At 52.2% G+C, this 24,456-nt stretch overlaps 1 protein-coding gene across 1 annotated transcript in view; it reads right to left on the bottom strand.

Moving 5' to 3' along the window:
* Positions 1 to 24,456, bottom strand: part of CACNA1E (calcium voltage-gated channel subunit alpha1 E) — a 147,319-nt gene that overhangs the window by 97,385 nt on the left and 25,478 nt on the right. The window contains exon 2 of the mRNA XM_075096957.1: positions 16,408 to 16,852. Within this exon, the coding sequence (XP_074953058.1) occupies positions 16,408 to 16,826 (419 nt within the window). The 5' untranslated portion in view covers positions 16,827 to 16,852. The remainder of the gene's footprint in view (positions 1 to 16,407; positions 16,853 to 24,456) is intronic.

Here is a 24,456-nt window from a genome sequence, read left to right as displayed (position 1 = left end):
CGAAATTGAAGGCTGCCGCGCCTCTGCAGCTCAGGGACAGCTTGCTTTAATGAAGTCAGTGGCAACACACGCGCACACAAGCGCGCACACACGCACGCACGCCCGGCTCGCTCCCTCGCTCCATCCAGTGCATTCTTTTGGCAAGCACGGGAGCTGCCGCAAAGGAAAGTCAGAGGCAAGGGGAGGGTCTGAAGGGAACAAAGGCAATGGGGGAGACCTCACCCTGCAAGAAGCCCCCCACCCTGGCTGCAGAGGGCTTTCCAGAACATGGGTATTCCTAGGTGAGTGGCTAAATTGGGGGCCAAGGGGGGGCAAAAGGGGGTTCTGCCTCCCCCCTGCCTGCAAGGGAGACAAGAGGCTCACCCCACCTCAGCCTGCACCAAGCATCTCTCCAGCCACATGCACTGTGCCCCCATCTCTGGGAAACTTCAGGGCTCCCGGTTCCCCACCAGAGCCACCACGACGCCAGCGGCTGCCCAGGGAGAGTCCTCCTGCTCATTCACATAGATATCAGGCTCCTTAGCAGCAGCACCCCCATCCCCCCCCTTCTCCCCCGCCTCAGTATTTTCTTTTGATGCTTGGTGTTGGCCAGAAGAAGCAGCAGCTCATCAGAGACGTCTAAACAACGTAGTCCGGATGTGTCTCTGCAGCGGCTGCCACAGAGTGGGGGCTGGCCCCAGGGCCAATCTGGCACTGACCCCGCTCCCACCAGCCATCTCACAGGCAGAGACCAGGGACTCAGCTGGTGCTGTGCCCTAGTCTCTATAGCCACGCAGGTGCTGAGGCTGCCCAGGGATGTTCAGGGTCCCCTGGACTGGGCTGTGCCCTGGCACAGGCGCTGCTTGCCACCTGCCTTTGGGGGAACTCTCCCTGCCCTCTTGCACACAAAGGGGACATGCAGCTCCCCAGGGATATCCCCAGTGTCCTCCCTCCCCAGTGGGCAGGGAATCAGCCTCACTGCTCAGCACACCCTACGGGCTGATCACACACAGGATCCCCTATCCCTCCTATTCAACCCCACATCTGAAGGGCTCCCCAGGGCCTTCAGTGCTTGCTACCTGCCCTTCCCACAGGAAAGGCACCTGCAGATCCAGCTGGCATCACAAGACACCCTGTGTCTCCATGATGCTCTTCCCCTGCCCACCCCACCACCAACAACCTGCTCTGCAAACAGTGGCTGCTGCCCTGTCCCCAAATCTGCTGTGCAGCAGCCAGGAGCACTTGGGGTGGCTCAAAAAAAAAAAAAAAAAGTCAAACCCTTAATCACATAACTTATTAACTCATTTGGGCAAGGGCTGCTCCCTCAGTGCAGCCTGGCAGCACCTCACCACAGACTTCCCCACCCTCCAGGCACTACCATGACCAAACAGCCACAGAGCTCACTTTTTGGTCCAGGTTCTCACAGGTGCACTGCCAAGAGCCCTCAGGCCAGCCAGGCAAGGAAGAGGAAGATCAGGCCCTCCGCAGCAGAATAACAGAGGAACATTTGCAAAAAGGTGGTGGGATCAGTTCCCCCATACTCAGCCAGACACTGAGAGCCCACAAGCTCAACACAATGCTCGCCTGCTGCATCCCTACTTGACTTTGCTCCTCCAATTAGCCTTATAACAGACATGGGTGTATAACTGGGAGGTTTCAGCAAGTGCCCGATCTCTTCCACCACCACACTGCAGAATGGAGTGGAGAAGGGGTGGGCAGATCCCTCCCAAAATGTTTCCCAGGCCACCGGCCAGCCCCAACACAAGCCAGAGTGACCCTGGGCTTTCATTCCACTAACGATGGGCAGTAAGGAGACCTCACCAGCTACCGACTAATTACAGTCTCTTCAATTCATTCCAGTCAAGACACTGCCCTAAGCGAATCAATTATGACTTGTGGCTCATCCCTTTTGCCTCCTCCCCCTCCCCACCTCCAGTACAGCATCAGGAGCTATGCCACTCTTCCCACTCTTCAACCCCTTAAGCCGCTGTTAATTAAGCCCAAGGCTGGGCCAATTGCCAGGAGCAGATCCTCAGCCCTGCAGAGCTCCTGCCTCGGCTCCACCAGACCCCCCCCCCAGCCTCTCCCATCCCCCTGAGCCTGCAAGGCAAGCCTCCACCCAGCCTAAATGCTCAGGCTCTGGCTGGTACCCAGGGGCTGAGGAGGATGGGGAAGGCTGGACCCAGCACTCCCCCGAGTCCCCTGCCCAGCTCAGAGGCACCACACCTACCTCACCACTTGGTGCAATAGGGCCAAGGAGGAGGAAGGCAGCATTCCTCCTGCCCCCTCGAAGAGGGATGCCAGCCTTACCTGGACACCTCTGCTGGGGCAGCAGACTATCCCCTGTGCCCAGGGATTTGCTCTCGGCTCTACTCTATATTCACTGCTGCAGAGCAGAGCGCAGGATGACCCCGCTGGGAGCCTCTCTCCTGCTCAGATGGTGCTAAAGGATGGGATATTTATGAGAAAGCAGCTCTTTAAGAGAAGACTGAAAGCAAAAAATAAAAAAAAAAATTAAAAAAAAAGAGTTCCTGGCTATGCCAAGAGATGCAGGCTCTGTTTCCCAGGATGTTTATTGCCGTTCTCGTCTTGACCCTCACCCCAGCACGCTGGGATCGGTGAGTCAGGGAGAAGTGTGGCTGATGCCCGCATGATTCAACATGGCAGAGATTCAGAGCCAGCTATGGGGGAGCTGGGTTTTGGGGTTGGTTTGGGTTTTGTGGTTTTTTTTTTTTGTGAATGAAGGAAGTCCAAGAAGACAGGGCAACAGTGGGTGCCAGGACAGGAAGGCGCTTGGGACATGCTGCGTTTTACAGAGACAGGCTAACTCCCCGCCTGACAGTGATATTGCCATCCAAGCCTTCCCCCTGCTCGCCCCCCCTCCATGCCACTACCCCTGCACGGCAGGGCATCACAGGAGGCACCGGGCTACCCCTTCCCAGGGGAAGACCAAGCCCGAACACCGCCGCCTCCGCCGCAGGGCCGGGGCCGCCGCCGCTCCGGCATTGCCATCTAGCGGCCGCGGCCCCCGCCCTGCAGACCCCGCCGCTCGTCCCAGCCTCCGGCAGCAGCCGATTAATGGGGCTCGGCTTTTCTTCCCCCGGCTGCAGTCGCGGGACCCAAGGCGAGCCCCACCTTGTGCCTGCCCTTCCCGCGGGGTGCTTTAAAACAGGTGCGCAAGGCCCCCCCTCCCCCCCGCGCAGCTATTGCATCCCTTCGTACGGCTCTCCCATCGTTGGAACAGCCTCCAGCTCACCCCAGGCAACCCAAAATCTATGCATTGCTGGCTACAGGCAATATTGTTAAAAGCATCCTTTCCCAAGCCCTGGGTTGCTCAGAAAGCCTGAGGCTGCTCCTCATCCCAGGGACAGCATCACGCAGGGGACAGATCCCTAACGCAGCCCAGGCTGGGTCTGGAGAAGCGGGCACAGGCTCTGCTTTGGTTACTGACATTCCCAGGTGCTCTCATGGGCTACAATCATCTTAGAAAGTGGCTTTTGGCATCCTGATTTGATTTTATATTTTCAAATAAGGCTCTAGCTATGCTAAGAGGGGAAAAAAAAAAAAAACAAACATCAAATGAGAAAATGAGAATCATCTGTGGTGCTCTGGCCAAACTTCAAATTGGGACTGGGTGGCTGTGACTCAGAAGCATGTTTATAACCATGCAGGAATGGAAGTGTTTTTTCCAGGAACAAATTCATTACCTGTTGGATTAGGAAGAGATGTTTTACCCATTTGCAAAGGGGAAGCCCTGCCAAGCCAAGCACCTCTGCAGCAGAGCAGCAGGATCTCTGAGCTGATGCAGCTCACCCATGGACACTTGGGATGCGGGTAGAGAAGATCCAAGCAGCTCCAGGATGGCACCTCCAGAGGAGGGGACCACACCAGTCTCTACCTGATGTTCATCCGTGCAGATGTTAGCAGTTGTGGTATGGGCCACAACAGCCGTGTTGGCATCTCTCCTGCCAGGAAAGCACCAGGCCAGGCACAACAGCCTCAGCTATGCTGCAGAGACTCTGCACTGCCTTGCAGCTAAGCAACTCTCACTCAAGCCAAGGCAAGTGTTTTCTTTCTGCCGCCTGCTCACTTCTTTTGGTAGCAGCCTTGCCTATCTCAGTGCTCCCCATGCCTGCTCGCCCAACCGGGATGTGCCTTCCTCAGCACTGAACACAGAGAGGAGCATCATCTTCTTGCAGCACTGCCCGGACACATCCCCAACACAGACCTGATGGGCTGATTTCTCAGGGTCAGCACCATAATTTATTCACCAAGAAATCAGACAGCTGGAAGACTAGCAAAAGCCAGAAAATTTCACACAGAGCTATGAATAACACATCCACATTTACGCAACTGCCACTATTCCACCAAACTCCTCCCGGTCATTCGGCTGAAGCAGCCACAGCAAGTGTCACACAGCAGCTGTAGCAGAAAAATTTGAAACTGCTTTAAGCTGAAAGTGTAATTTGCTGTGCACTGCTATAAAACCTGTATACACAAACACTGCTAGTTTTAATTACCAAGACCCATAAGCACATCATCTAGCCTTAGCATCTTTAAAACTCAATGGGATAACAATCTTGTAAAGCTCTTTCCTGAGATGGAGGAATAACCCTCTGGAAGTGGGGATTTTGGTGCTATATCTCCCCCCAACAAGCTCTCACAAGTGGGAGTGCAGGCGATGGAGGTGCAGAAGGAGCAGCATCAGCTGCTGTCATCCAGACTTCCCACCCTGCAGCCTACTCCCAAGGCATAAGATGAAGCACACCTTGCATTCCCACCCCAGGGGTCCAACATCCCTTCCTAACCTCTCTGCAAGTGTTTCCCTGAGAGAATCCAGCCCAGAGCAGCTTTGGCCCCATTTTTTTAAAACACCTGCCAGTTCTCAGCTGCCAAGCAAAATGCAACACAGACCTGAAGCAAAATGCCAAACATGAGAGTAGTTCACAGCTGGTCCCACTCAAGGTTCCCAAACGCGCAACATCCCATCACACCCCAGCAGGGCCCATCAGTCCCCAGCTTCTCTAGGGGTGGGATGCCAGAGCTGATTGCATGCATCAGCCATGTTTTTTCAGGGAGCTCCAGGCAGAGCCTGGAGGAAAAACCCTTGAGCCTCCATTCCTTTTCTTCCTCCCCTCGCCGCACATGTGGCTGATCTGTTGTGGCATCATTCTGTATGAGCAAAGGAGAGACATGCTAAAGGTGTGTCCGCAAGTCAGACAGGATGTTAGAACAAGGATCAGGCACTGTATATAATCTGCTTCTTGTGTACTCCCCGCAAGGGCTCTTCGGTGCAGGCCAGGCATGCCAATGCCAAGATGTCAGTGCCACAGCCCAGCACCAGGTCTTGCTCGGGTAGCCTGAGCCCTGGGTCTCACCACTGCCCACAGTGCCCTGGGATCACAAGCACCAAGCTAAACTCCTCGTGTACCCCTTGAAGCCACCAGAAGTGTCCAAATGCACCACAGACCCTTGAAGCTGGATGTTCCCACACACTGCATGGCTGTGGGATTGGAGCAGCACATACATCAGAGCTACTGATAAAACAGAAGGAATGATGTGTCTTGAATCAAAGGGGGTTTCAACAACCGAATGATCACAGGCTGAAAGATCTGGGAGAGCTTTAAAGGACAGCCAAGAAACCTCAGTTTCTGTGCATTCACAGGGACCAGCAGGGCTGTGCATTCAGCCCTGCAAAACCCACAGGAGTTGGTTTTGGTGCTTGGTCTCACTCTGCCACCGTGAAGCTCAGTGACTGCACTCACCCACCTCCCCAGGGGATGCGCAGGTCTTTGTACTCTCCCAAAAGCCCAAACCAAAGCCAAGGGCTACCTGTGAAGATGTGTACACCACTGAACAAGCACAAAGGGTTTGCTGACAGCTCAGGCAGAGGTGGGTAAGACCCAAGCCATCACAGCCAAGGGGCAGCATCTCTTTGTCCCAGTGCTGGCTGCAGCAATGCCATGCAGGAAGGAAGCATCCCCCAGCCTGCTACTGCCTGCTCTCACATTTCCTGCTGAAAACCACCCCCACACCGAGTGTTTCCGATGACCACAGCGCTCCTTGGGCTAACTGCCTCTGCCTTAGGCTGGGAGGCTTCGCAGCTCAGCTGAAGATGCCTGAAATAATCACCCATTAATAAATTGCCTGGAGTGCCCTGCTGCTTTATTTAGCCTTGCAAGTTGGGCTCTAATTAGCATTTGCAGCCACATCCCAGCTGCTCCAGGCAGGCAGGCACACAGTAATCCCACCTCCTGGATAACAGCTATCTGCCTGCCCCTGCTTTTCCATCAGATTAAAGCGAATTTCCATTCCCACTTCCAACCCGCAAATCCCTCTGCACTACCTCTCCTCGGCCAAACACCCCAGCCCCGCAGTAACTGAGCTGGCAGCAGGAGAGATGTAACTTCCCCATCCTCCCCTGTCCCTGACACATAAGTTTTGGGCATTGCACTTCTAGAGAGGATGACCTGAGAGGACCCAATGGGAAAAAATAGGGATATTTGAGCATGACCCTGCCAAAAGGGTCGGGGCTGGGCAGCATGAATAAGAGCAGATCAAGGAGCAGAAGGAGCAGAGACCTGAGGGGATACTTCCCCTCTTGCCACCAAAGCCCTGCAAGCACAGGGCTCAAGCTGGCAGATCCTGCCACAGCCAAACACCAAGCCACCAGGCTTTATGCGTGCATGAGAATGGGGAGATCAAGCTCAAAAAAGACATGCCCAGGGCCAGCCATAAACAGTCAACAGGAGAAAGCTTATTTCTAGCCTGCCAAAGGGTTGGAGAGAGATTAAAAAAAAAAAAGAAAAATTTTCAACCTCTGCTCTACCGAAGCAGAAGAAATCCCTCACTTTCTGCATTAGCATCCTCATGACCCCTCTGGCACAGCAGCATTAGCTCCTGCCAAAGCCAGGGGAGGATATTCTCCTCATTAGATCTCCTCTTTGCCCCCACAAAAGGCAGGTCCATGCCCAGGAACCATCCTGTGCTTTCTCTGATCCTCTGCCTGCCCTGCAAGGTTCAAGCCAGACAAACACAGCAACCATGGAACCAGCAAGCAGGATGACAGAGGAGCCTCCTGCTTTTGGCTGCAGATATCCCCAGCAATCAAAAGAAAGCTGGACCAGAAACCCACCATCTCAGCCCCCAATCTCATCAAGCCAAACTCACAAGCTCAGCTTTCTCAGAAGCAACCTGCTAGCAAGCAGGGTGCCTTCGATAAAATTACGTTGTCAGGACAAGAGCCAGGAGAAGATGGAGCTGTTGAAAAATTTTTCCGGCAAGTCTGAACTTACGCTGAGCAGCTGATGCCCAAGACAGCCAGAGAAGCCCCATCCCTGGCATGCAGCCAGGAAGGAGATGCTGTTTCCATCTTCCAAACCTGTGAAAGAGAAAAGGCCAAAGAGCAAAACCTCTCTCCAAAAGCTACTCAGTGCTGGGAGGTGCGAAAAAACCATCCCCGTGCCGCAGCAACAGGCAGTCATCAGCTCGACAGCCTCTGTGAAGGCGAACACCCTCGCCCATCCCCAGGGAAGCACAGCTGAGTGTGATTCCTCAATGGGAAAAAGTTCATTGAAGAATTTTTAGGCTTATTTCCACTCAAGCAAATACACAGAGAAGACAGTTACAGCATGTTAGCTACTGTTTTATCATCTCATGAACAAGAGTGGGTAAAAAATGAGCCCTGTGAAACTCCTCTGATGACAAAAATGGACTCGTTCATATAAGAGCTCAAAAAGAAAACGCGTGTTTTGTTATGGCATCATCTACCACGGTGGTGCACCCCAAGCTCGCAGGAAAGGTGCTTCCTATCAAGCAACCCTCACACAGCAGCAGTATCCATAAAAGATAAGACACAACACCGGCTCTTTCAGGTTTGTTTTGGGAAGGACGATGCCATACCGATCTCCTTCAGCACTGCATGGTCCCCCACGGCAGGGGATGAGCAACAGTATGCTTTTCCCAGTTAAACAGAAAGTGCCTTGCCGGTGTGCATAGCGCCAGCCCAAAACCAGCCAAGCAACAGAAACAGCAATGTGTTTTGGGTGACCCACACACCCGTAACCCTGCGCCAAAGGATCAGACCAGGCTCTCTCATCGAGCACACAAAAGGTAAGCAGAGACAAGAAACGCATCTCTCTCCTCTGCTTTTCTAAGAAAGATCCCTTGATGTTTCAAAGGTGACCTTGTGAAATCAAGAGCCACATTTGAAAGCTGCTTTAGTTCAATTTCATGACCTTCCTAACTTCGATTTTTTTTTTTTAGCTCTCACACAGAGCAAGCAGTCTAAGCCGGGGATTAATGTTTGTCATGCACAAACGCAACAAACACCTTCTGAACTAGAAAGGACCAACTGGCAAGTGCAGAAAAGCCCATAACCCTTCAGAATCAGCTGAACTGAGACCATGTCCCACACATACACACACAGTAGAAATTTCACTGTCACTGGTGTTTGTGCAGTTAGGCAGAAGTGCCATTTCCATGGTACGGCTAAGTCTGCAACAAGCAAGTCTGTCTGGGGACAGGTTGTGTGCTAATTCTCACAGTTGGGTTTTCACCAAACTTTCAAAAACCTTTCCCAACTTTGAAAACTATCTGGTTTGAAATTAAGAAAATGCCATTTTGGGAGTGTGCAACAAGTCATCATCTGTGTTTTAAAATGTAAAAAAGTTAAATTAAAAGTTATAGTCTGACAGGACTAATATACCTCCTGAGGTCCCTTCCACCCTGAATTATCTTATTACCCTGTCATCTCTTCAATATAATTATATCATAAATATGTTAAATATAAAATTCAAAATAAAAGCTAAATTCAAAATAAAAGCTAAATTCAAAATAAAAGCTAAATTCAAAATAGAAAAAATACATTAGCGGGGGTGTGTGGATGTACTACTCCTCAGAAACTGTGAATAGAAAATAATGTGAACCACACACTTGAGAGGCTGGAAACACCTCTCCCACAAACATCTCCTGGCCAGCAGACAGCCCCCCCCATCAGAATCACATAGGGACAGCCACGGGCTGCCTGGGAGAGGGGAACTGGTTGGATTATTCCACTGGAGGGAAAGGACAAGGATGCAAACGTGTACCAAATACCAGAAGCTGCATTGCATGCATACTGCACTGAATCTTGCTTGCAGCGTGAGGAGATGATCTAAAACTGGGACTGATAAAGCAGAGGGTTGTGCTGCCATCCAGAGGGACTTTGACAGCCTGGAGAAACAGGCAGAGGAACAGTATGAAGTTCAGCTTCACAGGAAATGCCACGTCCTGTACTTGGGGAATAACGACCCAGTACATGCTGGCTGGGAAGCAGCTTGGCAGAGAAAGCTCTGAGGGACCTGGTGGACACCAAGCTGACCATGAGCCAGCAGTGTGCTCTTGCAGCAGAGGCGGCCAGCAGCCTTCTGGGCTGCATTAGGCAAAGCATTGACAGCAGGGTAAGGAGGTCACTCTCCCTCTGCTCAGCCCTGATGGGACACATCCAGAGCACTGTGCCCCACAGCACAGGGGAGACATGGACTTACTGGAGCAACTCCAGCAAAGGTGACTAAAGGAGAGGAACACCTGTCTTACAAAGAGGGGCTGGGAGAGCTGGGGCTGCTCAGCCTGCTTGGAAAAGGCTCAAAGCAGATTTTATCAATGCATATGGGAGTAAAAGCAGAGCCAGGCTCTTCTCTGTGGCACCCAGTGACTGAACAAGAGGCAATAGGCACAAACTGCAGTAAAAGAAACTCCATTTGTACACAGGAATAAACTTTTTGACTGTGAGGGGGACTGAATGTTTGGGACAGGTTTCCTAGAGCGGTTGTGGAGTCTCCATCCTTGGAGACACTTAAAACCTGCCTGGACGAGGTGCTGGGCAGCCTGCTCTAGGTGACCCTACTTGAGCAGGGCAATGGGCCAGGTGACTTCCAGAGGTCCCTTCCCACCTCACCATCTCCCAGCAATTCTTTGCTTCAGAGCCCTGGCCAGCCCCAGGCCAAGGGGGAAGCTCTCTCCAAAGGCTTGTTCCTGGGAAGCACAACCAGCCCCAGCACAATGGCTTCAGTGCAGTCCCGAGATGTGCTAAAGAAGTTTTCCAACGCCCGCAGCTGCAGCTGAGACTCCAGCGAGGGAAGCAGCAAGGAGGCATGCCAGGGTGCAGTGACAAAACGTGAGGCAGCAGCTCCCAAGCTGAGGCATCCACCAGGAACTGCCTCACCCTCCACGTCCAGCAACAACCTCCTAAGAAGCTCAGCTCCCTGCAAGAGTGGCCTCCACCATTCAGGAAAGCTGGGACCTATCATTACTACCCACCCTCCCTGCAAAGCCTCCCAAGGGCTGCTAAGTCACCTGAATTAACTCAGAAAGGTAATTCTTCCTCCAGGGTGTGCCAGAAACCCAGACTTTGATGCAGTTCAGAGAAAGATGCTGCTATTTCCATACTGTTGCCAGGATATTCAATGGAACTCAGGTTCACCCCAGGTCAGAAAATAATCTCCTCCCCATGCATCAAAACCTTGGTCTGCACTGAAGAGAACAGGGGGGAGAGAGCACAGGGAGGGCAGATACCTCTGGGAGAGATACTCCTTTGCTCATCGAGGCCAAGTTACCATCATAAAAGGAATATTTCACTGCCCCCAGGTTTAATGCATCCACAGCCCTTTCCACCACCTGCATTGCTACTCTCACAGGGTAAAACATAAGCAGGGAGAGTCATCTTTACTGAGAGACACTCATTAGCTGTCAGAGAGGTTAATTGCTTTGCCCTGGGTTACAGAGGACTTGTATAGGAGACATGCAGGAAGGATGCTCCCTGGTACAGGAGCCTAGCTTTGCCCATCACCAACATCTCAGGGCTTTCACCTGCAGAGACCTCACAGCTCCTGCCAGCTGCCTGTGCTGCCCCAACCTTCCTGCCCTGCTCCCCCAAGCTCCCAGACACACAGCAGCAGACATCTGAACAGGAGCCCATGGTGGAGAATGATGTGGCTAAGCTGCCTGTAACCGGGGACCAGTGCTGCAGAGGAGCTGGAGGAGAAAAGTAGTCTACCTCCCGGGGCAGGGTCAGGGACAGAGGCATGAGGAGGGAAGATGGGCACTGGACACTGGTGCCAGAGCCAAGACCAGGAGGGGATGCAGGAGCACCTTCTCCATTCCTGGCAGCACCTATGGGGAGGCAAGAGCTGCTGTTTTGTAGGTCCCTCCCTCCCAATGTCATCACTACAGCCAAGAGTCAGCACCCTCCTCCAGCCCGTTGCTGGGGCAGGATGGCACCAAGCAACCCCCCATGGGGCCCACTCGGGTGGGCTGGAGCTGCTGCACAGAGCAGGGCTGCTGCTTACAGCACAGCAGCTACACTCACTACATACAACACCTCTCCCAAAACCATGCCGCAGAGCTACCAGCATCTGTGATGGCAACTCAGAGCTATCCTGGGGCTTGTCCATGCCCTGCAGACCCAAGGTGGGCCAGGGCAATGGATGCTGGTCCAGCCAGGGCCATGTTGCTGCCAAAGCAGCCCCAGCCTGGGGGCATTTCCCAGGCAGCCTCACTGGCACCATGGAGCAAGGGACAGTGCCACCCTGTGCCCCCTCCTGCCCTCTCCATCGCTGCAGCCAGTTAAACCCAGATGGTGTGACGCACTGGGTAATACGCTGGGAAGCAGCGATGGAGCTGGCAGCCCAGTGCATGCCAAGGGGGCCCTTTGTCTCATTCAGCACCAAGGAAAAAAAAGCATTAAGAAAAAAAAAAGTCAGCTGCATTTGTAATCTGGAATGCAGAGTGTGCACATAACCAGACAGAGACTGCCAAGTTGTAAAGAGCCCCCGAGATCTGTTAGCAACACCCTGTGCATTTTCACAGTTTCTTCTGTTCTCTTGCTTCTTCCAATAAAACCGCATGAAGGCAGAGCTGCAGTAACATTACACTCCAGCCCAACAGGCTCCCCACTATCTGCGTTGCGGGTACGGATCTGAGTGAGCAGCAGACAGCTCTCCTGCCCTGCCATTCCATTGACCACAGGCTCCCAGATGGGCTATGGGAATATCACTGCAGATCATAGCATACAAGGGAGACCTAGCAAGCTTGTACATCAAAGCTATTAACTCTAAGATGTTACAAGACAGGACAACATTTTTAATGATCCTATCCTTTAGGAGCACTGTCCTGTACCATGGGCAGAGTGCCTTACTTCCCACAAGATGGTGAAACCTCCCAGCCATCACCCCTGAGCCCCAGGTACTTCAACACCGAATTACAGCATCCCACCTCCACACTATCACCTCCAAACCATACCATGACCCAGCTGCTTTCCCTCCATTCTCCCCATCTCTCACACTCCCTTCCTGACCTCTGGGAATCAGGCTTTTCCATGCATCCTTGCTGTAGATATCATTCCAAAATGAGGGCACAGTTTGCATTCCCCAAATTGCATAAGTTAAGCTCAACAAATATCTACACACATGTGGTTTTAAGCCATGCAAGGCAGGTTTGCATCCTCTCTACTGCAAACTCAGCTTGAGGTTTTTCTGGGATGTTCCCCAGGTGGCTCTGCCTGTCCTTACCATCAGCTAAGGAAGCAGCTGCTCAGCCTGGAGAAGCCACAGGAGGTTGCCTGTTTACTTATTTTGACAAGGAGCTTTTCTTTTCAGCTCCCTCTCAGCCAGGCATAGTCTAAACAATGCTGCCACACGTACTCAGCAAAGACACTGGTGATTCAACCATGACCACTCCACACAGCAGCAGTTGGTTAAGCCTTGCTGAAGTGCAGCAGATATCTCCATCCCCAACCCTAACGCATGAATAGTGGGATGGAGGGCAGGGCATCAGACTGGGATACTGGAAAACATATTTTAATGTCTGCCTTAGGATTAAGTACCCTACACAAGAACAAGGTGGGCTGGTATGTGAACACTTCACTGTAAAGTTAAGCCTCCCACACAGCCACTGCCCTGCACACACTCGTGCAGCACATGATAGACTGTTTTCTGCTCCCTGCCTCAGTTTTTCCATGAAAAAAAATACAGAAAAGTACATTTTCCCCCTCCTATTTTTATTCCATCTTAAGGGGAAAGCACATTTCACTTGTGGGTTTTTCACTGGCAAAAGGCAACAGAGACAGAGGCTTAGAAGGGATCAGACCTCCTGACACTGACACCACAGTAAGAAAGAGCCCTTACTTCTCTTCACTCATTGCAACCCAGCACAAGAGCAGCCACACACAAACATCTGGCTGCACACCAGGAATGCTGCATCTCCAGGGACAAAGCTACCCCAGGGGAGCAGAGGACTCTTGTGCAGCAGAAGAGAGGCACAGACAGCACTCGCTCCCTGTGCCCACCCCACTGCACACCACCCAGCCATGGCTGGCAAACAGGAGACCAAGGGGACCTGCAGCAGCTACCCAGTCACTCTGGGACCCCTGACTAAAGCAGCAGATGCTCATATCGGAAACACATGCCAGAGTTAACATGAAGGGGTATCAGTGCAAGACAGACAGTGCTCGGAGGGTAATGTTTAACTAAAAACTCCCCAGAAGCTTTGTGAAGGAGGTGCAGACCTCTCTCAACCACCCTGGCTTAACTCATCAAGTTTTGGCAACAAGGGGGAAAAAGAGGAAAGAAAAAAAAAAAACCCCAACAGTTATTCTGGGTCTACTCTGACCCTGTGGGCAAGCCAGCCATCTCCCTAGGCCATGCCACTGCTCAAAGCTGAGCTGAAAAGCCATTTTCCTGGCTCCCCGTGTTCCATCTAATGCCCACCACCACGCTGGGGCCATGGGAGAATACCACTCCCACCGATGGCTGGGCTCTGTGATCAGCAGTGCTCACCAGGAGAGTTAGCACCAGACCTACCAGGCAAAAGCCCCTAGGGCAATTCAATCCATGCAGGCCTGCAAGATGGGCCCTTCTGAAAATTAAATCACAGGGAAATCGCATTATCACTAATAAAATCATAGATAAGGAAATTAATTTGCTTTTCCTCCCCCACATGCTATCTGTCTAGTCTCAGAGAGCACCCATGGCACTAGGGTTACCAGCTGTGCACTCTGGCCTGGACTTTGGCAAAGTTTTTGGGGAAACACCACTGTTTTACAAGTCTGATGTTAAAGCAGGAACCTCTAGCATGTGGTTTTTGCAGGCTGAAGGGGTATCAGGGCACCTAACTTTGGGAGAGGCATGGATCCAGCCCTCTGGAGCTCAGCCTGCTGTGCCAACATCACCAGCTCCTCAGGAAAGGACTTGGCCAGGACAGGTAGCAGTGATCTCTGGTCTTCAGGACACGAGGTCTGCAAAGCCTGAAGGCTGCTGTCCATGCCAGAGCCCGGTGTCCCCCCAGCATTGGGGGCTTCTACGGACCTCCAGTGTCTCCACCTCCTGCAGGCCAAGGGCTTGGGCATCTGCAAGGAGAGTGTCCCACAGCCAGACCCTGACAATGACAAGACCAGATTAGTGAAGGGAGGACAGCCCATCCCAAATCTCAGCACACCTGCCTTAGACGTGACTTCCCACACACACCCACAAAACCATTGCAAAGCAGGCTGAAATACCAAAACCAAGCATCCAAGAGCTGGGAAATGCAAAGAATGGACCCTACCAGCCTGGGAAAACACCCAATTAAACAGAGAGAGGTTGGGATGGCAGCTGCCCAAGTATTCCCATTTCATTAAAGACAGCAATATTAAGCTTTGTGTTTGAGTTACTGTTAGATAGAGAAGCCGAGGGCAGCAAAAGGGGCACATCCCACACGGTACGAGCAGGAAGAGCTCTGGCTTCATCTCCTTGCCACGAAATAGAGCTGTAGTCATCCAGGCAGTTAATTAGCGAGCAGCCGTTCTAGGAACTCACTCCACCAGCCGACAATTAACGAGGCCATCCCTCTGCTTCCTGCCCAGCCATGATTTATTCATCTGGCATCCCTGGTGGGTCGTGAAAGATAACAAGGTACCGAGCACTTGCTGAGCCCATATGTCAATTTATTTCCCCTACACAGGGCTTCCTGAGTCACCGGCCAGGAGGTTCCCTGGGTGCAAAGGGATGGGGACTAAGCCAAAAGGGCTGGGGAAAACCTGCCTTGCCGAAGGGCTGCCCTCCAAAAAAAAAAAAAACAAAGGAAGGTGTGCACAGCCTCAGTATTATCACAAGTAATTTTATCAAAACATCTCAAAGGAATCCCACCCACTTCTAAAAAGCAGAGCACTGACCTGGATCTCACTGAAACAACATGCCACATCTAATTAATAGAGGGCTCCCACCTCCTTCACCACCCCAGCATTTTATAATACATTGATTGTTCCCCAAAATAAAGTGCCCAAGGCAGGAAGCTGCTCTAGACCAGCGATACTGGAGCAGGATGTTCTATAGCAGCTTATCCCAGGCAATTTTTCTGAGTAGGGCAAGGGGGGGGAACCTTATAATTTGAATGCATTTTGTGCAGCAAATACTGGGTGAGGCAGAATAGTACAGGACCTTGATCTGGGTTTCTTTTGCAGCACCAAGGCAAACTATGGGAAGAAATTATTAAATTAAAACAATAAGTAAAATAAGTGGGTTCTAGCTCTGCCAAAAACTTCTCTTCCATTCTCCCAGGTTCATGTCTCCAGCTTGCTCTGATTCAGGGGGACTTGGCCACTTTGGATTAAATACAAATCCCCTTGCAGCAGGGCTGTAGCCACAGTAAAAGCAGAAGGAGATAACCCCAAATGCATCCAAAAGCCCACTGCAGCCAAAGGAAACTCCATCCTAGCCAGTCCTCAGAGAAAGAGGACTTCCAGGTTCCCTTTCACCAGGCTCTTCATCCCACTAACCACCCTGATTTGGGGAACCCCCTCATCCACAGAGGCTCCTTTGCAGGATTCCTATCAGATGCTGCCCTCCAGCTCAGAGCCAAGAGAAGCACCTCTGACTATTTTGGCTGACAAACACCTGCCTCCCGCACACAGCGCAGCAGTGTCACTCTCCATCTCTCATGCACACCCTGAAAACTCACCCCATCAGAAAAATACCATGGTCTAGCTGGCTTAGACCAGCCCAAGCCCTGCAGGACCTGCAGGATGTGCCAAGCCCCAGGGCAGGGCAGGATGGGTGCTGCACAATGTCCCAGCTGCTGGAGGCAGGACCATACATCTCATCAGTTTTAAGAGAACAGGAAGAGAAAAGGACCCAGAAGTTTAGCAGGGCGGGGAAATAAACCCCAAAACATCTCATTCCTTCTGTTTCAAGTTGTTCCCTGCCGTTAAAAAGCCCTCCTAGAAAACAAAGGCAATGGGAATAAGCAGCCCAGCTCAGGAGTGCCAGGAGATAGAGCACAGCTAGTGTGGGCTGCTCTATGGGGGTGATGCCAACATGACACCCCGCAGCCCCCCCCCACCAGCCCTGCAGAGGACTAGGAATGCTCCCACTCCCCACATCTGCCCACCTGGGCTGGGGGCTCTCCGGTACTTACTCCCACTCCTTCCTCCGCGCCTGTGGCGTGCTCTGCATCTTGTGCGCCTCATGTGCCTTGATAATATCCCTCTGCTCAATCAGTCCTCCCCGCCGGCGCTTGATAACGTCCGGGCTCACAGGGACGTACTGGCCGAGCCCCACGTCGAAGGTGCTTCCCACCTCCATGCCAGCATCAGCATCCCGGGACCGGGGCTCATAGAGGGCATCGAAGCTGGCGGCACGTGAGACCAGGGCCTCGGCCAGGCTCTCGGGCTCCAGCAGGTTACAGGACTGGGTGGTTTGCATCAGGCCGAGCCGGTGCTTGCGCCACGTCTCTTCCTCGGGCAGGGCCAGGATGTAGCGGGGGGAAGCAGCATCCAGCTCAGCCCCCCTGCCCGGTGCCGGGGTGCTGACGGAGCACGTGCCAAATCCCAGCATCTTTGGTGCTGCTGTAGCTCATCACTCTGGAGGGGCACAAGACAGAGAGGGGAGGCTCAGAGGCTTGCTCCATTTCGCCCTCAATTCCCTCCCTTCCTCCCATGCCAACTGAAAGTCCCATTTCTCCTGGGTTTGTTGGGCTAGACCCTCTTAAACCAGGCACAGGGCAACACAACATTGGACCCCCAAGGCTAGGGGAAGGAGTAGCACCTCCTGCCTTACTGCTTTCCTCCTCCTTCCCAATCTGGGCACCCCTGCACCTCTTGGACCTGCAGCACTCTAACCCCACATCCAGCCCTCCCTGCGGTCCCCAGAGCAGCACAGATCCCTGTGGCCAGACCACAGCATGGATCAAAAAAGAGGAGATTTAGAAGACTTGGATCAAACCACTACCGTGCTGCTTTTAAAGGCAGGTTTGGGGGAGGGAGATGTTTTTGTTTGTTTGTTGGGAGGGCGTTGGTTTGTTGTTTTTTGGGTTGGGGGGGGGGGGGGGTAAGTATTTGTTTGGTGGTGGTTTCTTTTTTTTGCGCTTTTGCAGCCCAGCAGGCAGCCATGCATTCGCCAAAAAGCCGGCCACTGCCTGCACTCAGCTGCCCATGCAGGCAGGGACCGTGCGAGCAGCATGCGTGCCGGCAGATGGTGCAGTGCCCTCACACGCTGCCTCCCAGGTGGGCACAGCGCTGGAGCATCCATGTGCCCCCTCCAGCCCCATAATCCCAGGATGAGGACTAGGCAGCCTGGCAGAGACAGGCAGCAGCTCAGGAGGCTGGATGTGGGAATATCAGCACAGCTTTGACTCAGGAATTGCACATCAGGGTGAAAGGTGCAGGAACACCTCTAAAAACACCATGCATCGGCTAAGCAAAACAGATGATGCCCCATAGACAGGTGGTGCTTGTGTCTGAGAATATACCTGAAGCCTTGTCATGGTGAAATGCTTTATTCTCATGTTAAAGAAACTCCATTCAGCACATTATTGCTGAATAATAATTCAGCAGTCCCTGAAATTCCCTCCCACAGTGTTTGCCCATGGTGGAGGTGAAAAAGGGGACAAGAGCAAAAGAGCAAGGCAGCAGGCACTTCACACCAGGGCTGTCACCCCCTTCCTAACTACATCCCTGACACAGGGGAAAACAACCCAGCAATGGAAAGGAGGGTTTAAATCCCCTGAAATATAACAATAACACAGCAAATTGAGCACATCAGTCATCTTAACCCCTTCCCCAGGCCATTGTTTGGAGACACCTGAATTCTTCCTCCAGCAGGGAGGCGAAAACAGTGGTCGGGAGAAAGGCTGGGAAATCACCACACCAGGAGCAAAAAGAAATTAAATATAGGGGAAAAAAATCCAAGAGTAACTGAGGGAACAAAAGAGAGCACAGATACCCATGCTATCCAAAATAAGCTTGACATCTTCACGCTGCAGGGAAAGGTGTGCACAGCACAGCCAGGGAAGCATCCTACCTCCTTCAGGTCTGTGGTGTTGCACTGCAAATACGAAGAGTCTAAAAACGCCCCCAAATTTAAACCTGCCTGGCCCAAGGGATACTCACCCCTTGGCAAGCTCTCCACAAAGAAAAAGGCAACTGCCATTAAGAGCCTCAGCAAATGAATTAGAACATCGATAAGAAGAGTTTTGGCTTCTCCCAGTGAAAGCTATAAACAGATTCTTGACTACTTTGCTAACCCATGCGACTTGTGGGTTTTTTTTAAGGTATTAATTAATCACTTTTTCAATCCAGTCCTGGGTACCTTTGCAATTTCTCATTTTCCTAACATATACGTTTCCTTCTCATATTGCTTTGCTTGTTTTCAACCCTCCTCTGCTAAATTTTAACTCCTCACCCAGGCACACCAGGTTTTGTCTGGGGTTTGGAGGCTTTGTTTTGTATTTTGAGGGGTTTGGGGGTTTTTGGGGTGGGGTTGGTTTGTTTGTTTTTTGTTGGTTTTGGTTTGGTTTTTTTGGTTGTGGTTTCGGTTTGCTTGTTTGTTTTGGGGGGGAGGCTGTTTGTTTGTTTGTTTTAAACAACCATTCTGCAGCCCTGTGTCTTCCCTGAGCATTTCCTTGGGGCGGATGGGAGGCTCTTTTGCATACCAAGCACGAGCACTCTGGGTTTCAGCCATGGTGTGGCTGCAGCAGAGCCGTAGGGGCAATTAGCTAAGAGCAAACGAGGACAGGTCCGGCATCCACATGGACACTGGCTCTCCTGATGCCTTCCAATGCGCCTCCCACCAGGCTTGCTCCAGGGACATTGGTGACTCCCAGGCTTGGAGACAAGTGAAAAAGCTCAAGCAGAGCCCTCAAATGAAACACTGAGAAAGTTTGAAGAAATAAATAGAAATAATTAGCTCTGCCTCCGCCTAAGCAAACAGGGCTCATGCTGCCAGCAGAACAAGCCACATTCCCTCTGGAGAAGTGACAAGCAGAGAAGGGAAGATGCCAGAACATTTTGTTAAGGAAAGCTGATGAGGCTACATGTTAACAAGGGTGCTCGTGGGATGCCACGCGCCATGTATGAAGCATCTGACACCAGGGCATCTGCCCATCTTCTAGCCTTTGGTCCCCCCTTACACCGAAAACAAACCCACTATTTTTTACACAGAACCCAAATTAGTAGGAAAAACACCATATTTGTTCATGTAATTCGGTTTCTGCTGTTTAAACGCCAGCCTTGCCTTCCACAAATGGAAAACCAACACGTGGCTGGTTTGGAAAACACAGAGCTATCATCTGATCCCATCCGTGGAAACCCACAGCTCAGTATCAGCCGGGAACAGGCCATGGCTGGAACTGGGACCATGCAGCTGGCCAGCAGTCGTACCTCCCTCTACGCTGGGTTTGTTTAATAACATAGAACTTGGGTGCATATCAGTGCCTCCAAACCCTTCCAGCTGCAAATCAACCTTTGCATAGGAATAAACCCAGGTTTGCTGCACAGCCCCCTGTTAACAGGTGGGCAGAAGATGGCTTTGCAGCTCCGTTAATGACAATTAATAATTTTTTAAAAAGGCAGAAAAGAACAGCATATCTGCCTGTCTGACCCCTCCATGGCACCGCACATGGGTTCCCACTAGTGACTCGGGCTGATGCTCACTGTCCACATCCCTGGTTGCACAGCCGTGATGTGGCAAGAGTGTGGCACAGAGCCCCACATGGCTCCAGGCAGCCCCTACTGCCCTCTGTTCACCCAACTGCACCAAAAGCAGAGGACATTACTGCACAGAAACAATGCATTTGGCTGCATTTAATACAGGAGAGCGGAGGAACAGCTGCTGTTGTGACACAGAGCAGGCTTTCAATACCAGAAAATGAAGGTTCTAGAGGCTCTTATCTCCCAAATTTCAGACTAAAAGTAATAAGAGTCAGGAAATTTACTGTTTACTCCTGAAGCAGAGAAGTCATCTAGACAAAACCATGGCCACAGGGCACTGTGAGCAACTAAAATGAATTAGAGAGTGGATATTCAGCTGTGAAAGCATGGGCATTTATGCTTTTACCTGCACAATGGCTGGGACCAGCACAATGCTCCCAGCGCAACCTTGGGGACATCTAAGGACACGGACCACCCAGCTGTGATGACACACAGCTGGAGCTCACCCCATCTCATGGGGATCTCATTAGAGAGATCACACCCAGCATCCATCCATCTCCTCCCATGCTGGGATTGCCACAGCCAAACAGGGACAGCACAGTGAGCATCTCTTGCCCCTTGGCCTGTATGTCAACATGGGCTGAAATGGGACACAACCCAGGGCTGTATCCCACCCCACAAACCACCAAGAACAGCCTTTTCGAGACCTCAGCACCAGCGGACAATTGATGGAAGACGATACATGCACAGGTCGTCTGCAGCATCCTTGAAAGATGACTACACACTGCCAGGTGACTCAACCCCATTATCGCAACCCAAACCGCATGCCACAGCCAAGGAACACAGCCTCTGCAGGCAGGAAACCCTGGACTCTCACACCATACTTCATTTTTCCTTCTAGCAGCTGATTAACTAATAAAGAACTGCAGTGAGAAGCAGGTTCCCAGGAGCACCACTGACCTACAAAGATGAAATTCCTTTTAGGGGTTTTCTCCATGTATGTGTTTGTGTTACAATGGCAGCAATCAAGTCTTTAGCCAAATAGCTATGTATTACCATAATAACTACACTCAGCACTTAAGGTGCTGGGTGAACCCTTTGCTTCCATTATCTGAATAACCTTCACCAAAACGCCCCCAAGTTAAAGCAGAAAGGCTCAGTGCTGTGCTGGCCTGTGGGGGCTGATCTTCCCCAGGCAGCACAAGGGTCTAGCATCACAGCACTGCCACGAGCCCCGGGTGAGCAGGGAGGCAGAGACCCCTTCCTGGAGAGGACACGAGGCCTCAGTCCAAGATGGACAATCCCTGGCTGTATCGTATGCAACCAGTAGCAAAGCTGCCGGAGTTCTCCAACCATGGTCCGTCAGCCCAGCAGCCTTTCCCAGGGATCTGGGGGATGATTTCAACAGCAGCACCAGAGCAAGAAGCTGCTCTGATGCTGGTGCTTCCCCTTGTGAGCAAGTGTCCCTTGTCTCTCCTGAATGAGCAAGGAGAGAGCACAACAGGGACAAGAGCAAACCCCTCTGGAATATGTTTATATATAGCGAGGAGCATGTAGGATGCTGCCCCTAAGTATCTTGGGGACACCCCGAGCCAGGTGGGGTTTCTCTACTTTGCCAGCCCATCTTGTCTCTTCCCCAAGCTTGGCTGGCCTCCCTGGGAACTCACATGCTTAAACAACTCAGCCCTGCTCCATCCTTCCTGGGGCGAGGGAATGCTCCAAATCTGCCTCCCGCTGCCCCTTCCCTCCAGCTCACTAACCTGCATCTCCAAGGCCACTTGGTTTTCAGGACAATCAAATGCATCTGCCTCTCTCTTCTGAGCTGTGCTTACCTCAAGCTTCTAGTTAGTAGTCCCTGCTCAAGGGGAGAAGGAGAGCTCATCATGCAGCACAGCTAAGCAGAGCACTACACCTCAGAGCACTAGGAAGAAATTAAGCCTGGGGCCCCCCAAACAGAGACAGATGGACTGCAAGAGCAACTGATTCGTCCTCGTGGCCTTTTCCTGTCTTGCCACATGCACTTCCCCTCACAGCAGCATGGATGCTGTGGTGGGCAAGCCCTGCTTTGGCCAGCTCCGGACACCCACCATCCTCTGGCTCCTCCATCTTGCACCGAATATGGTGGCTGAGTGTGTGTGGCACAGTGGCTGTGGGAGCCAGCTGGTGAGGGTGAGCTATTTTTAGTTGAGTCATTCGTTACTGGGGGAAAGTCTGTTGGACTAAACCCCTCCTCCCATAGCCCCCACCACCAGCAGTCTTGAAGCAGTTCTGCTGGGAAGAGCTGCTCCCAGCATCCCTCACACACGCCTGTTACCCAGCAAGAGCCAGTACTGCATCCCATGCTTGGGAGCTTTGTGTGACACCAGTAATGGAAACACTTAAGCAAGGTGGGAAAGAAAGAAAAGAAAAGAAGAGACATTTACAGGCATTTGCTCCTTGCACAGACCTACTCCTATGCTCAGCAAAAGGTGCAGGTGGAAGGGTCAGGTCAAACATCCTGATACAAGAGAGCTGGGAGAAGGCAGCACTGTACATGCCAGTGTGTTTGGGACAGAGGGACACTGTGCAGTCAAAGAAGGGCTGCTTGGCTCCTGTTTCAAGGAACATTCATTTCTCATCACCCATTCACATAGAATAAAAGGGGACCTTCACAGTGCCAAGACACTACAACAAAGACCCCTGGAATAGCTGCAAAAATCAGATGGAAGAAAGAGCATTGCTGCAAATACCCAGGGGCTGCTTCAGGCCAGGAGACACTCCAGCACCAGATATCAGACAATCTTTTGTCTAAGAAACAGCTTTTGTTCTGCCTCACCAGGGTTTTCATGGCTGCCATGATGCTGCAGCAGCAGACCCTGCTCCCTGTGGCTGAGCACCTCTTCTGCTTCCCAGGAAAAGCTGCACTGAGCCTGGATGGGGCAAGGCTGCTGCTTGGACCACATCACAACTAGGAGGCATCTTAAAGGCCCCTGAGCCCACAGTGGGTGCGAGGGCTCTGCCCATGCCAGCACCGGGGTAGCACAGAGAGTAAGAGAGCCCTCCTGCAGAGCACTGCTCCCAGGGGAATCAGCTTTAAGAACATCAAAACATGAAATTATCTCATCTCTTCTTTAAGAGTGACTGTTAAACAACCCCACTATTATTTATATAAATGTACGTCAAAGAAATCAGCCCTCCATCTCCAGCACAGAGAGGCAGGAGAGCCAGAGACTGACAGGAGACCAGGACCCCTGACCCCAGGGCCGGCTGCAGGCAGTGAGCCCCAGGGTGAGGATGTTTTTAGGGCACAGCCGGGAGCAGGCACAGCGCTGCTGGGTGGCAATGAGAGACAGGGCTCTGGCTGGCCTGACAGAGATTTCACTGATGAGGTAGCAGCAGGCATGGTCAGCAAGGTGTCCTGGTACTTGGGAACGTCCATCCTGACAAACAACCCAATGCCCAAATCTCTTCCAACATCACCTTTGAGACCACCTCATCTCTTCACCTCTTCCTGTACCCCTCTGTGCCAGACAGGCAGATTTTTCTGCATCTCAAGGCAAGGTACCCCCTATCACACGCCCATCACGCCTGCAACCTGCCACCCCCGATATGAGCCCCAACGCCCACTGGCCTTCCAGTTCCCCCAACAGAAGGCAGAGAAAACACGCACGGGCAGACCTGAGAACATGTGTGCCAACAGCCACAGGCAGAGATCAGAAAGGCAGGATGATGCCTGGCACAGCTCGTCGTTTCCCTCCCTTGTACAAGCTTTGTGCCCTAACAGGGCCAAGGGGAAAAGTATCGCTCCAGCAGGCAAGTGCTGGACTTGGGCTTACCTAGCACAGCACCACTGCTCTGCAAAGAGCACGGGACTGAGCCTGGCAATAGAAATAATCAGGGATAGGAAAGCAAGCTGCGATCTGTGCAACAGCAGCATCTAGAAACAAGCAGTGCTTGGAGCTACTCATACACATAGCCAGGGAGCATGCTCTTAGGAGTTTGCCTTCCAAAGAAGGGCAAAGACAGGGCTTCTTAAGATAATTTCCAGCTGTAATCACCGGGCCAGCCTCCAGGAATATAACTCCGCTTCTGCACAAGAGTGCAGGCTGCCACCCCTCCTGGGCCATGCTGCCTTCCTCCCTCCAGCTCCCACCGTGAGGTTTTCCTTGGAAAGGCGCAGTGATCCTCCTGGGCTGCCTGTCATTCCCACAACACAGGGCAGACAGCCAACGCCAACGCAAAGTGCGCCTATGGAAACAGCCTCGAGCTCATGGACCTTGAAACCTCAGCAAGCCATGGGCACAGGGAGAGCAGCATCCCCTGGATATTTGTCAAGCCAAGAACCAGTACATGCAAGTAGTCACGGACAGAGCACCACCATCCCCAAGGACAGCCTGAATTTATGCTTTAATTAGCACACAGCAGCAGAGCTGGCTCTGCACATCACAGCTCAGCTGCTCCTGCACCCAGGGATGTGAGAAGCAGCGCTGCCAAGCCTGGTAACAGCCTAAGCTAGCTCCTTTCAAAGAGGAAAGGAGGACAAGTGACCCCAAATGACA

Source organism: Phalacrocorax aristotelis, chromosome 6, assembly GCF_949628215.1.
Source record: "Phalacrocorax aristotelis chromosome 6, bGulAri2.1, whole genome shotgun sequence".
NCBI lineage: Eukaryota > Metazoa > Chordata > Aves > Suliformes > Phalacrocoracidae > Phalacrocorax > Phalacrocorax aristotelis.
The sequence above is the reverse complement of the archived record's forward strand: the minus strand, read 5'-3'. Positions and strand labels throughout refer to the sequence as shown.